The sequence below is a fragment of the Nymphalis io genome, chromosome 5 (genome assembly GCF_905147045.1).
Source record: "Nymphalis io chromosome 5, ilAglIoxx1.1, whole genome shotgun sequence".
NCBI lineage: Eukaryota > Metazoa > Arthropoda > Insecta > Lepidoptera > Nymphalidae > Nymphalis > Nymphalis io.
In genome coordinates this window covers 9,942,539-9,958,037 of record NC_065892.1, presented here as the reverse complement: position 1 = coordinate 9,958,037, position 15,499 = coordinate 9,942,539, and the positions used below count along the sequence as shown (strand labels likewise).

Genomic DNA, 15,499 nt, shown 5'->3' with positions numbered 1-15,499 from the left:
AAGATTTTATGTCCCTTGTGCCTGTAATTACACTGGCTCACTCACCCTTCAAACCGGAACACAACAATATCAAGTATTGCTGTTTTGCGGTAGAATATCTGATGAGTGAGTGGTATCTACCCAGACGAGCTTGCACAAAGCCCTCCCACCAGTAATAATACTACATATTAGGTATATCAACTTTTCATAGCACTTTTCAGTAGTATCCAAGATATGTATCAGTTAGCCTAACTCGATTGTCATGAGTAAATAAAGCAGAATTTTATTGAATTTTGTAAGATTAATTATATAAGAGCTTAATGCTATATACAACGGAACTCTATAATTTGATAGGAAATCCACATTATTATCAAAAAACGTCTGAATTTAGTATTAAACACAAACAGAAAACGCGGGTACAGCGTATAGTGATGAAAATAATCAAACAGTAAAAAATATTTATTATTTACATTTTTTCTCAATGCCATATCAGTATAATATATATTTCCTAAATAATTTTTGGAAGTACAATCTATCAAGATAACTTAAAAAGCTCGTGGCAAAATGTGGGCGTAGCGAAAACACTGTCGGCTCCCACAAAGGCGTCTGGAATCCTTAATAGTCGTTTGATGTACATCGTTGTTTTAATCTCTAAGCCTTTTTTGAACAAGAATAATAAGCATGGCTATTTTTTAATTTGCTATTTTCGACCATGATGACAGAAATATGAGTAATGGTGGAGAAAGTTAAGCGACCCTAATACATAAATCGTTGAAGCTGATATTTTTTTAATAATCCTATTATTTACATAAACGACTATACTTATAATATTATCTCTTATCATTTGAGAAAAATAGTACTTTTAAACTTTTTGGTTATTTTTTTTGGTATTTTTTTATTTCAAAGTTTAGATACTTTTAAAGCAAACCTGTTACGGGAACGAACAACATTGATTTACGTATGGTTTTCAAAGGAAATATTTTGATATGCCGAAATGGGGTTAGTTTTCTCAAAACATAGTTTAATATTAGGCTTAAAGTTATTTACATGGATATTGTATGATATATTTTGTATTAAAACTTGGGCATTAGGTAATTTAATAAAATTATTAATTATTAAGAATATTACTAAATATCTATTGTAAAAAAAATATTATATAAATCATGACTGCGTTGAAAGATGGAAAGCATGCCAGCAGCATTTCCCCGATGAAATCGTAATTCCGATGCTCTGAGCGAAAATTTAACCAGTCCTGTTACCGGAGACACTAAGACGAGATGTTATACTGTTAAATAAGGCTTTTGATTTATTAATCTATGGTTGAAGTTTTTTAACTTTAAACAGCACAAAGACATAATTTAGATTAAGAGATGAATATTTGCATTTAATAAAATAAAATCATAGACAAACATTTAAGAGCAGAGACAAATATCGCTCGTATATTTATCAACTTATAACGGGGTTCATGTAATTAAGGTTACATGTAGACAATCAATTAAAAAGTCCGTTAACAAAGACACGATCATAAATCGTAGAATTCGCAATGTGTGAGTAATCATGTTATCGCCAAAGCTACCGTTAACAACCTTAAAGAGCTTATCACCTCATAAATGTTGTTCCTTATCCTGTGTCTAATGGAATGACATCAGTGTAAACGGATATGGACGGAATCGCCTTCACCCACAAAGACAACTGGCTCGTTTTTGCCGGCTAAAAACCACTAAAAGGAATTGCCTGAGAAAAGTTTATACATGTTCAAGCCATCGTATCGTGAGGTTACACATATGTTTCTTCTATGAGATAAATTTGAGATATTATTGTGTGAAACAAAAATGGATTTCATTGTAAAGGTCAGGATATAATTGAGTGTTATAATATCTTCTTAATTTTATTTTTAAAACTTAATTAATTAATTTAGGTTTTATTTGTAAATTTCTTTATTATTCACTAAGTTTTTATTTTTTTCGAATTTGAAATCAGTTATAATATTTTTTTTTTAAGTTAATATTTAATGATAAATTTTATTTTAATTATTTTATTATATATACGCTTGAAGTATTATTTATTGATCACTTAAGGATCTCAACAGTAAATGCCTATTTTAAAATGTTTTATTAATTTGAATGCAAATGGTTATTGTTATGGTACTATATGCATCAAAAATAATCTTTAGGAAATAGCATTTTTTGCAATTATGAAATTTGCTTATATGTTTCATCAGGCGACTGATATTATTTTATCACGTACCTTATATTGTCTGGTTGTAGATATAAAAGTCAAATCTAAATGATCATCAATAAAATACAAATATATAAATGAAATTATAAATGGGATAATGTCATTAATATAAAATCTCGATTTATATCTGTTCGTGATACCATCTGTGTATTTTAAATGAAATTTAAATAATGTATTACATTTTACGTAATGTTTTTTGTAAAATATTTCACTTGTAAAAACAGTCTTAGCTATAAAAAACTTGTCTTAAAATTAATTAATGGACATACTAATAGTCTCTCGTACTAATTTGTGTTTTAATTATAAAGTATAAATAAAAAACAAAAACATATATATCAATTTGTATAAATTGTTTTTGTACGTAAAGCAGTGCTGAAGCTAAGAATAAGGATTATAATCGCGTACACAAAACGCAAAACGACTAGAGATTTATTTAAAATAATATGGGTAGTAATATTAATGATATGCAATAAATAAACCAAACTTACAAATTATAATTAGTATAATTTTGACACGAGATTAATAGTTATTTTAACTAGAAGAATTAATACTAAATAAGTAATTTTGCATCGTGGTTAATTATAAAAAACACTTAGATCTAAAACATATATTTTATATAGTTTAATTATTAAATGATAACATGTAACCAAGTAAAGCTGAAAAAAATAATTTGACGGACTTATGGAATCCTGACATTGGTAACAAATTATATTGCCATTATAAGGAAGGGGTTTGTGCAGGTCTGACTGTGTCAGTGATTGGTGGGTTCAACAGAAATGACCACCAAAAAGCATTGTTTTGTACTTCTTTGTTTTTATTTGAATGATGAATGAGCTACCATCAATACGGGTTTAGGGCTTTACGGGGTTAGGTTTATTAACATAACATCTTACGGCCCGTGATCGACAGCGCATTGATGGTTTATAGTCCAGACAAAAAATAAGTTATAACTTAGCCAAAATCGATCCTACTTCAGTTCTATTTTTTTTTGCGGAAGTGTTACCTATCTATCTCTTACACTGCAAGTCTAGAAGCGAAAAGTCTTTCAAAATAAATTAAATACATGGTTAAGGTAAAAAAAAAACACACACATATATATATATATATATATATATATATATATATATATATATATATATATATTTGTACACACACACACATATATATATTTAAACACACACACATATTTTTTTTTTTTTTTTATAAAATAGGAAGACGGACGAGCATATGGGCCACCTGATGGTAAGTGGTCACCAAACGCCCTTAGACATTGGCATTGTAAGAAATGTCAACCATCGCTTACATAGCCAATGCGCCACCAACCTTGGGAACTAAGATTTTATGTCCCTTGTGCCTGTAATTACACTGGCTCACTCACCCTTCAAACCGGAACACAACAATATTAAGTATTGCTGTTTTGCGGTAGAATATCTGATGAGTGGGTGGTACCTACCCAGACGAGCTTGCACAAAGCCCTACCACCAGTAGGGCATATATATATGTGTTGTAAAATTCGATATTATAAATTCACTTTGGCCGGTAATCAATTTATGGTATTAGTATCGAAAGCTACGAACCAGAAAATTATATTATATCATGAATAAAAGATCGATTTCATAAATGCGCGAACTGATTTTTATTCATTATTGATACGGTTTTAATTAGAGTATAATTGTTGTAAATGTTTGTAATGTAATTCAATTTACTTACAAAAAATAATGAAAACCTACCTTTCTTTTCTTTCAGGTATTCTTATTAGTGACGATGTTATATACTAACGAACTCGGCGCTGCTCCAAGAAAGCCGAGATTGAGTTTAGCAGCGCAAAATCCAAGCTATTATTACTCAGACGTCGACGGTGAGTTAAATGTGAAATAAATACTTTGATGACTTTGTAGAGAAAGTTCCATTATTTCTTATATTAGAATTATCATAGTTCATTATAATAATAAATAATGTCCTCCAGACCGATTTCGGTCACGGCCGCCAATCTCAAGACAGATTAGCCAACTACGCAGGAGATATTATAGTGCACAAGTGTGTGCGCAAACACAGGTGCACTCTATTCCCTAACTCTCATAATCCCATGGGACGGCAATCCGACACGACCGGAAAGGGTTCAGGCGCAGGACCAACGGCTTTACATGCTTTCCGAGGCACGGGAGTGTACACACTTCCAACTTCCACAGTCCGTGCTGCTACTGAGAATTTTCTGACAGAAAAACCCAATAACTTTTTATTGGCCCGACCTGGGAATTGAACCCAGGACCTCCGGATCTGCGGCCTTATATCAAGCCACTAGACCAACGAGACAGTCAGTGATCATGAAATTTAAATAAATAATGTATTACATTTTACGTAATGTTTTTAAGCAGTTCATTATAATTAATAATAGAATCATTAATTTATTTTGTTCGGGGAAACTACTTCTGTAAAATAAACTCCGCTGTGGTACGCTCCCTCCCTCTGTGGTACTCCGCTGGTGATGCAAAGCAAAATCGCCATGCTGGGGATTGACGTTCGCTGCGACCTTAGTCCAAGGGATTACATCGAGGCTGTTATATAAACAGCTTCACGGAAACTCGGAGTTCTGAACAAGGTGCGGCGCTTTTTCACGCCACAACAACTGTGCCTGCTGTACAAAACACAGGTACGGTCTTGCGTGGAATATTGCTCGCACCTTTGGGATGGCTCCGCTAAGTACCTACTTGAGGCCTTGGACCGGTTGCAGCGACGTGCCGTACGCATTATTGGCGACGTAACGGTCACAAACACCCTTGAACCTTTACAATTGCGTCGTGAGATAGCAGCACTGAGCGCTTTCTATCGACTGTATCACGGCGAGTGCTCTGAGGAATTATTCTCTCTAATTCCTGCTTCCCCCTTCCTTCTTAAGTCCACGCGAGCTGGTTCTCGATGTCACCGCCTAACTGTGACATCAATTCCATCGCGAACAAAGAAATTTGGCAACTCCTTTCTTTGTCGCACTTCCAAAAAATGGAATTCCTTACCAGCTCACGTATTCCCCTCCTCTTACAACCCGGGTTCCTTCAAACGAGGCGTGAAGAGGCATCTTGCGGGCCGGCAAGGCGAAGGCGGCTAGTGCAGAACGTTTTTGTGCCCGTCTGTACTGGCCGTCGTCGCGTTTGGACTCTACTACCACTTACCATCAGGTGGAGTAGAGTCATTTGCCCTCCCGGCGATATAAAAAAAAAAAAAAAAAAAAAAAAAAAAAAAAAAAAAAAAAAAAAAAAAAAAAAAAAAAAAAAAAAAAAAACACGGTAACAGTATTAAATAATTCTAAAGGACCTATAATTTCGTAGATATGGGCAAGGATCTAGACATATTTACCAACACTATACTTAAATTTAGAAGGTCCATAAGGCCATTATGCCGTGGAGTACCGGCTTAGAATAGTACTCCCCCAATCTCATCCCGTGGGTGTCGTAAGAGGCGACTGAGGGACGGGGAAAAGGGGGGATGGGTAGCAGCGTCCCCCCTCCCATAAACATCTTACCCCCTACTGCGCTCGCCAACACGCCTGCCCAGCGCGGCGAGTATGGGCAAACCCCTCCCTAAATGGCAGATGCGCCCAAAAAAAGGCCCCCAGTTACCGGCAAGCCCGCTAGGCCCGACCAAGGTAGCGGTCGCGGTATCGGCAGCAGGGGGTGCTAAGAATCACCGGTTCACGGCAGGCTACCGTATAAAACGACTGAAAATGGCAACGTATAATGGACGCTCGATGAGGCTGGACCATCACCTCGCCGAATTAGAAGTAGAGTTAAGTCATATAAACTGGCATATACTGGGGTTATCTGAAGTCCGAAGACAGGGGGAGGACACGATAACTCTAGAGTCCGGTAACTTACTCTACTTCCGCGAAGGTGATAACCTCTCCCAGGGTGGTGTCGGTTTTCTAGTCAAAAAGGATCTCATTAGCAGCATTGTGGAAATCAGTAGTGTGTCGAACCGGGTAGCGTACCTTGTCCTAAAACTTTCCGACAGGTACTCCCTGAAGGTTGTACAGGTATATGCGCCAACTTCGACATACTCTGATGATGTGGTCGAAGCGATGTACGAGGACATCGCAAAGGCCCTCAACGACACCTCGAGGGCCCACTACAATGTTGTTATGGGAGACTTTAATGCTAAAGTGGGAGTACAAGATAGCGGTGAATCGAAAGTCGGACCTTACGGCTTGGGCTGCAGAAATCACAGGGGGCAAATGCTGGTAAACTTTCTCGAAGCGCAGGGGCTTTTTTGATGAATTCTTTCTTTCAAAAGAAGCCTCAGAGGAGGTGGACCTGGCGAAGCCCCGATAACGTGACAAGGAACGAGATAGACTTTATCATCTCGAATAAAAGGCACATATTTAGAGATGTTTCAGTGATCAACAGGTTTAATACCGGAAGTGATCACCGCTTGGTTCGAGGCACTCTAAATATCAACTTAAAAGCCGAAAGATCGAGAATGATGAGGTCTACTCTCCGACCTACCATGCTCCAAGCTGCTCAAGGCTCCGAAAAGTTCCAAATGGAACTTTAAAATCAATTCACCGCGTTGGAAACCATAAGCAGCATTGATGAGAGAACCGACACGCTGGTCAAAATACTGCAAAACACATCCCGCAAGTGTTTTCCGCCACAGAGAAGAGACAACGCACCAAAACTCTCTGCTGAGACACTCGAGCTCATGAGAAAACGACGAGAACTACCATCGTTTTTGTCAGATAAGGCCTTAAACCGAACAATAAAAACGCTGACGCGACGCGATCTCCGACGCTCCAATACCCGTGCCATCAAGGCTGCGATTGAGCAAAATCGGGGATCGAAAGTGTTCGCTCGCAAGTTTGGGAGGCCGCGTCTGACAAAACTTAAAACTGAAAATGGTGGGGTCGTTACCTCTAGGCCTGAGATTATCGGAGAAGTAGAGAGGTTTTATGGGCAGTTGTTCTCTTCAAGATCGGATAAACCCATGGGAATCAGTATTGATGACCAGCGCGCCCCTCTTATGCGCCATTACTCCGAGGAGCTCCCGGTCGTTGACCAAGGAGAGATTAGGGCGGCTCTAGAACAGCTTAAAAACAACAAATCTCCGGGAGATGACGGAATCACAACAGAGTTGCTTAAGGCAGGCGGGACTCCGGTCCTGAAAGAGCTAGCAAGCCTCTTTAATTCCGTCATCCAACATGGCAAGACCCCGGAAACGTGGAGCGGGAGTGAGGTGGTACTGTTTTTCAAGAAAGGTGATAAAACCCTCTTGAAAAACTACAGACCAATCTCCCTCCTGAGTCACGTGTATAAGCTGTTCTCAAGAGTCGTCACGAACCGTCTCGCCAGACGACTTGACGAGTTCCAGCCCCCAGAGCAAGCCGGCTTTCGATCGAGCTACAGCACCGTGGACCACATCCATACTGTTCGGCAGATTGTGCAGAAGACCGAAGAGTACAATCAGCCGCTGTGTATGGCATTTGTGGACTACGAGAAAGCCTTCGACTCCATCGAAACCTGGGCAGTGCTCGACTCATTGCAGAGATGTCATATCGATTGGAGATATATCGAGGTACTGAGATGTCTGTACAACGCCGCTACAATGACTGTCCACATCCAGGAATGTAAGACGAAGGCGATCCAATTGCGCAGAGGGGTGAGACAGGGGGATGTAATATCCCCGAAACTGTTCACCAACGCGTTGGAAGACGTTTTCAAAACGCTGGATTGGACTAGGTATGGAGTCAATGTAAACGGCGAGTACATCTCACACCTTCGATTTGCCGACGATATCGTCATCATAGCAGAGTCGCTGGAACAACTCACCGAAATGCTGCGTAGCCTAGGCGAGTCTTCCTGGTGTGTCGGTCTCGGCATGAACTTGGACAAGACCAAGGTCATGTTCAATAGGCATGTCGTGCCGGGACCGATATACGTCGAGGGGAAACCTCTCGAAGTTGTTAGTGAATATACCTACCTAGGACAGATAATACAAGTCGGTAGGAACAACTTCGAGAAGGAAGCCGATCGAAGAATTCGCTTGGGATGGGCAGCATTTGGCAACCTTCGTCAAGTCCTCAAGTTGTCTATACCGCAATGTTTGAAGACGAAAGTCTTCAACCAATGCGTCTTACCTGCCATGACATACGGTGCCGAAACGTGGACACTAACTGCGTGACTAGTCCACAAATTCAAAGTCGCTCAGCGTGCTATGGAGCGAGCTATGCTCGGAGTATCTTTGAAGGATAAGATCAGAAATGAGATTATCCGGAAAAGAACCGGAGTCACCGACATAGCTTGCAAAATTAGCAGGCTGAAGTGGTAGTGGGCTGGTCACGTATGTCGTAGGACCGATGGCCGTTGGAGCAGACGAGTCCTAGAGTGGAGACCGCGAATCGGCAAGCGCAGCGTAGGGCGCCCTCCAGCCAGGTGGACCGACGACCTTAAGAAGGTGGCGGGCACCAAACGATTGGCTGTTGATTGATAAGGCCATTAATGAGTAACACATAATTATCTTTATTAGTTTTCATTATTATTTTTATTTTACCTTATTAAATTTTTGTTCATTGTTTTTTTTTGTAATTTGAAATTTTGATGAACAGCGTGCACTTCATGTATCTGTGTGTACTTCGTTGGTGATCTAATAAATAAATAAACGGTGGCCAATGTTACTTACTAAATGATTACCGAACTGCGCAGAAGTTATTGCAGTGAAAAAGTGTGTGCGCAAACATAGGTGAAATTTATCCCAAGGTTTGAGGCCAGGGTCAGACCAACAAAAAGTTTTTGAGTTTTTTGTTAAGCAATTATCCAGTTTGAAGTTGGGAATTTTGTATTGTTCCGTTTACGTGTGCCCTGAGTAAAGCTACTGGTCCTGCACCTCTCTAATAGAGATCGATGATAGAGAGTTCACCTGTGTTTGTGTTACTTGTGAACTATAATATTTCTCGCACATTTGGTTCGTTGGTTATTTATACTTAACGCAACATAAAATGTTTCTCGTTTTGGCATATTCTATATGTATAATATCGTATAAAAAACGTAATAATAACATCATTATCAGTAATAAATAAAATTAGTATATTTATCTAAACCAGGTATACTAGGGACCTACTCATTTGGTTACGATGTATTGGATCCAGAGACTGGAAACACTCAGTTTAGGACTGAGGAAAGATATCCGAATGGTACCGTCGTGGGAAGCTACGGATATATTGACTCACGCGGCAGATCACGGCGATTTGATTATATAGCTGATGAGCATGGATACAGGTATTTGTTTTATTGATTAATAAGGCTGATGTGCCTAATAGGATTGAGCAAGATTATGCAAAAGCTTATGTTATATTATTGTTTATTACGATACAAAATACTTTGCCCAATTTGACCCGTAGGCGACTTAAGCACGTCCTACTCGATCCAGTCGATAGACACACCGCTGCCAACATACATCTGTTAGGGAACACAAGCAACACACACCGAGCCCGCCGGTGGTTCGTTACATCCCGTCCACGCTTAGGCGTATGACAGCGTTTTTGCACGTCTTTCCCCCCGACTTCACCGGCGTCCTAAGCCGAAGTCCGGCCTCACAGGAGGCACCCTTAGGTAGTCCGTTTTCCTTGAGCCCCTTATGTGGCTCCCAACATCCTAAAAACCCTATAAAAATCCAAAATACCTAAAGTATGTAAGTACACGATACTATAAAATTAGTAAATTTACACACTAAACTTAACGGTAAACTTTCACAGTAGATAGTAATATATGTATAACTATACTACCTAGTTATACTAAAACATATTTCGAGGAATCTGACGAAAGCCAAAAGTATAAGTGAAATCACGATTATGGTAGTAGGAAAATACATTTAACATTACATTGAGATTACACAGGACATTCGGAGAAACATACCGCGCTAATCGCACGATACCTAAGCTCAAACCTAACGTGCGAGTACATCGTGATTTCATTAAATGCCTCTTTATATTCCTGGAGTACAATTACAGTAACGTCATTATTCTTTAATAATAATGTAGATCCTATTATTGTAGGAGTCAAAGATGGCACATTTGTCAAAACAAATGATTCCTAACCTTGCCATTTTAAGCTCGGAACAATATTCATGGGTTCTTTGCGGTGAAGAAAAACATTGATAGGAATGTATCGGATTAAATTCTACCACATGTGCTTCCACCATGCTGCTCCATTGCAGTTTTGGTTTAGTTTAGCTTTAAACTAACGTTGTCAAGAGGAGAAGAGATTATTCATTATCTCAACAATTGACAGGCTCTTACATTATTCTTTAAATTATTGATATGTATTTATTTATAGAGTATCAAACGAAGGAGCGGTAAATGAAAAATATGTACAAATACCAGCTGATATCAGAAGTACATCGACAGAATCATCGGTCTCATGGAGCAGGCCGGGAAGAGTTAATAAGAAAAAACCTTTGAAAATACCATCGAATGTTCTCGAAGCGCCACGTTTTACTTGATTAAGCAAGTAGATAATTTAATTTTTAGTTGTAATAAATAATTAAACACCCGTTGTGTTTAATGCTTCTATTAAGTTAAAATCAAGCTCGTGTAACTCAGAATTTGTCAAAAATATAACCTTATTGCGTTGCTAGCATTTTATTCACCTTACTTAATACTAAAATATATTTTCTTGTTATTTTACTCCCATTTGTATTAAAGAAGTTGTACTTTAAAGTTGATTTAAAAATATATTAAAATACCGCCACATTATAGTGTATTATGACTTATGATACAAGTTATTTTAATTGATCGACCAGTGGTTAGAACACGTTACCTAGAATTGTGATATATCATTCAGAAATCTGAGTAAACCAAAACCTTTAGCTATTTTATTGTGATTACTCATAATTGCGCTTTTCGTTTAGGAAATGTATCTGTGTAAGTGTAGTCACAATATTTTTTACATCAAAGTTGTGCCATAATTTATATTGCTTTTAAATATGCCAAATACATACAGGTTAAAAATAGAAACTTAGGCTGTATGGTCACTGACCCTAGCCTGCTCTCAATAGGGAAAACGATAACAGTAAGGAACCATTTTTTTTGGCTTTGTCAACGTGTTATGTAATGTCAGACATTGTTAAGAGAACATTGAATATAATCAAATAAACCGTAGGAAGCTTGTATACTTTGAGTATCAATATTGGATTATATTTGCGAAATAGCCTTTAGTATAAGGCAGCTTGACTTGTCACAATTAAAAGAATTGAAGTACGTCACGATATTTAAAACAAAATTGTTGTAAATAACATGTTCGTAAATATACTGCTATATTTATTTATATGCACAGATATTTCAATTGGTACGTTGTATTTTCATTTTGGCAGAATGCAGTAAAATACCCATATAGAAATAGCTGTAGACAAATTATTTAAATAAGATAGTTATTATAGATTGTTAATATGTATTTCATATTTGGCAACGTCTAAACTTACATATAAGTACGTAACTGCAAATTATTTCAATGATAAGGAATGTTCTTGATAAGTGATTTTTTTTGGTGATAGATACATTTTGTTTCTTATTATTCTTATTATCCTTATTATCTTAAGGGAGGCTAGCTAACTGCGACTAGGACACATTAGAGTGCACAGATGTATGCGAAAATACAGGTGTGCACTCTATACTCTCATCCTCATAAGTCGATGGGGTGGCAAATCCACAGCCGGAAAGAGTTAAGGCGCAGGACCAACAGCTTTACACGCTTTCTGATGAATATAATTGTAAGCACTTCAAATTTTCTGACTTTAGACTGCTGCTAGAATTTATCAATAGAAACGTAATAACTTTTTAATGCCCTAATACCTGGTCTGAGCTCAGGATCTCGAAATCTGCGGCCTTATAAGTAGCTTACGGCAAAGCCTGTAATAAATAATAATGAGCTCATAGAGAACCTTATATTTTAATATGATTACATATAAATATCTTATAACCTAAAATATAGGTGTCCCTCTTACGGAAAATAACAAACAAAAGTTTAAGAATGAACGACAATTTCCTAATGGCTCCGTATTAGGAACGTATACTTACAAGGACAAAGATGGCAACCCAGTACATGTTAAATATTTTGCTGACGATTCTAGTTATAGGTAAGTTATAATTATATTATTGTTAAAGTAGAGCTTGTTTGGGCGCAATGAGAATATTTTTTCAAAGTCGAATTTGTTTGCATGTACATGAAACGTTACTGACGCAACAAATATGGAAAATCGATTTCTATTCAGTCATATGTGTACTAGATGAGATAGATGCACTATTTTTTAATACATATAGATTACACCTTTAAACATATTTTTTATATAATATTATATAAAAAAATCTTTGATAGATCTTTGATAGCAAAATTAGGATAGATAAAATTAGTATTCATTGATTTTCATATAGGATAAATTAGTACAAAGCCCTGCTTGTCGGCTCTTCTCGGTAGATTCGACATTTTGAATCGTTTGTAGCATTACCTTTAATTGAATTCTGTAATTTCTATTCAAAATATCTTGTAAAAACATGAATCGAATAAAGAATTAAATTGAATATGTAACCATAATCAAAACACATTTTTAGTGTGGAACTAAAAAGCATAAGAGTCTTTGAAGGAAATTCTGAACAAAATGACAAGCAAGAAGAGATATTGTCTAACATTGATCAAATGGAAACTACAACAGATATGTTAAAACCGGATTTTTTTTTGAGTAAAGCCAATTCTATGTTGGCTAAGAATTATTATAAAAATAATACTAGCAACCCATATGACGTTTTTAATAGTAATCTTAAAACAAAAGATAAAGGGCATCAAAAATATGATGATGAATATGAGATTTTCTTAGAAAATGTTCTTAGACCTTCTGACAAGTTTAATAAAGAAAAAGTTCGGGTGTACGTCGACAAAAACAGACGTAAAATAAGAAATATATCTAATAAATATAAGCCCTCTGCACTTTTTAATCCATTTTAAATTGTTTTGAGAATTTTTTTTGTTAATATTTTGTTGTTTACTTTTCAAAAAAGCATATTTTTTAAATTAATAAATTATAATCATAAAAATAGGGGGTTTTTATTATTTCATGCAATCTTTAAAACCATTGATAAGTTGGTAAATCATAATTATTACTTAAATCTTATTAATCGTATTTTCCGTGGGGAATAATTAGTTGAATATTTTATACGATTAAATGATTTTTGGCAAAAATATTTTTTAAAGAACTCACTGAAAAGTCATAATTATAAAAAAAGTTAAATTACCTGATTTAGGTATAAAATAAATAAATGTTAATTGTATTTTTATTATTAAGAAAATACGTGCATGCATTGTTGAACATTGGTACCTTTACACAAAATGCAGTATATAAGCCGTCACTAAGTGTTTGGGCGTGCTCTGCCTAGCATATTAGAAGTTAAGTAAGATGTTTATTCTATTTTGTTATTCCAATTGTTTCACTCGGGTTGATCTATTTCATATATACGGTTACGTATTTACTTAAATGTTTATCAACTGTGAAAGCGTTGGAATTTTTATATCGCTTACTCATCAATGTAGATTTATGATAATATTAATTCAAGAAAAAGGGTAATGTAATCTTCAATTTCTTTCGTTTATTTTACCATAGCAAAATTTGACGTTCCGCCTACATTTTTTATAAAAAAAAATATATATGATGTTTTTTGAAAAATAAACGAATTGCTTTTTGAACGAATTTCATTAGTTTTATGTTTATTTTTATCTGGTAATAATTATGTAATAATGGTTAACAAAATATACAAAATAAAATCTGTGCATTTTGGCCGTTCGGCTTACATATAATATAACACACTTTGTTGTAAGCAGAAAATTCTATAACAATATGCCACTAATATGCGAACATTGTTACGTATGTGGGCGCAATGTCAGCACACTTTCCTTGCTTAGCTTTATTATGTAGCAATGAGGACATTGTGTCCACTGTTATACTATTGAAAAAAAATATTCAAGAAGACTAAAATTTTTCATGGATAAAAGTAGTATATGGATAAAAGTATTCGAAAGTTTTATATTTCGTATAGGGCTTTAATTACAGTTAGATTCTCATTTTAATTATTATTAGATTCTCATTTTATTTATTTACAGTAATTAATATTATATTTATTAATGAATTTTGATCTTATTAATATAAAAATATGACTAAAAGATTAACAAAAAGCGAATAATGACCGCCAAATTTCAAATCCTACATTATACGAGACAAAAAAGAAGAACAAATTTGAGAGGTAAAAAAATACTTCAAGGATGTTTATATATTTAAATATGTGCGATCTATTCAGATAATTAATATGTTTTTATGATTCATCCACTAGATTAATGTATGTATATGTATAAATAAAACATGTATAAAAAGGTTATAAAATATGAAGGTACCACCAGACTAAGGGCTAATGGGAAAATAATAATTTAAATTATTGGTTTTTTGCTTGATGAAATTGGTGGATTATAAAAATTTATATTTTTTTTAGACAGCTATGCATTTTGTTTGTAATGCTTTGTCTATTCTTACGATGTACGCTGTATCGGCTCGGAAGGAAGTGAGTGCTCGTGTTTTTACGAAATATTGCATCTATAATTGATTATTCAACCATGTGTACACATTCAAGCTGCCTTTGTTGTTTCGCTTTAAACTATGGTGTTAGAAAGAAGCAGCAATATAATTGACGAAGATTACTCCAATAATCGACGTGCAACAGGTAGAATAGATAAGTACTTTACAATTTCTTGCGTTAAGATTCTGTGGAAGGGTATTCTTCGCACATTGTTTGTGCTATTAGTATTTTATAAGCGGATCATGATATAATCAGAGCGTAAGATTGCATTATAACTTTAATTTCTTCTTGAATATATTTTATAGATATATTTCCAATCTAAATTTGATTGGAAATATTTTATTTTTTTAAAGAAATCAGTTTTTTTTTATTACTCCTTTCAAATTTATATAAATACTTTATGAGGCATAAGCTAAATGTACGTACGTACGAACTCATGTACTACGTATTTAAATCGTACAGAAAAGTTGTCTTGTGAAAAATATCATTCTGAACTTTTGACTAGCATACTAGTTTTATTAAAACATAGGGGTACTAAAATGTTCGTTGATTCCATTATTACTAATAAAGACATTATTAAAGACTGAAATTGCAAGCCAAAAGCATGAAAGCGGAAAAATATATAACTAAATGTATTTTTAGGTTTGACCGGAATGTAGTTTCATTGATTGGCGTATGTACAAATTA

General features: G+C 35.5%; 2 protein-coding genes across 2 annotated transcripts; both read left to right on the top strand.

Annotated features, from left to right (window-relative positions):
* Positions 1 to 1,803: 1,803 nt before the first annotated feature.
* Positions 1,804 to 10,701, top strand: LOC126768415 (pupal cuticle protein Edg-84A-like). The gene is made up of 4 exons (XM_050486443.1): positions 1,804 to 1,829; positions 3,964 to 4,075; positions 9,305 to 9,479; positions 10,536 to 10,701. Exons 1-4 carry the CDS (start codon positions 1,812 to 1,814, stop codon positions 10,699 to 10,701), a joined length of 471 nt encoding a protein of 156 aa, XP_050342400.1. The 5' UTR covers positions 1,804 to 1,811.
* A 1,137-nt stretch (positions 10,702 to 11,838) lies between these two features.
* On the top strand, positions 11,839 to 13,196 carry LOC126768414 (uncharacterized). The gene is made up of 4 exons (XM_050486442.1): positions 11,839 to 11,856; positions 11,940 to 11,967; positions 12,189 to 12,333; positions 12,806 to 13,196. Exons 1-4 carry the CDS (start codon positions 11,839 to 11,841, stop codon positions 13,194 to 13,196), a joined length of 582 nt encoding a protein of 193 aa, XP_050342399.1.
* The last annotated feature ends 2,303 nt before the right edge of the window (positions 13,197 to 15,499 follow it).

What these genes read in the sequence shown, in the direction of transcription:
- LOC126768414 (XM_050486442.1), top strand. An exon ending in GCTTTCTGATGAATATAATT is followed by an intron (nt 11,968 to 12,188) that starts GTAAGCACTTCA and finishes CCTAAAATATAG; the next exon opens with GTGTCCCTCTTACGGAAAAT. An exon ending in GCTGACGATTCTAGTTATAG is followed by an intron (nt 12,334 to 12,805) that starts GTAAGTTATAAT and finishes ACACATTTTTAG; the next exon opens with TGTGGAACTAAAAAGCATAA.
- LOC126768415 (XM_050486443.1), top strand. An exon ending in TTATTACTCAGACGTCGACG is followed by an intron (nt 4,076 to 9,304) that starts GTGAGTTAAATG and finishes TATCTAAACCAG; the next exon opens with GTATACTAGGGACCTACTCA. An exon ending in GCTGATGAGCATGGATACAG is followed by an intron (nt 9,480 to 10,535) that starts GTATTTGTTTTA and finishes ATTTATTTATAG; the next exon opens with AGTATCAAACGAAGGAGCGG.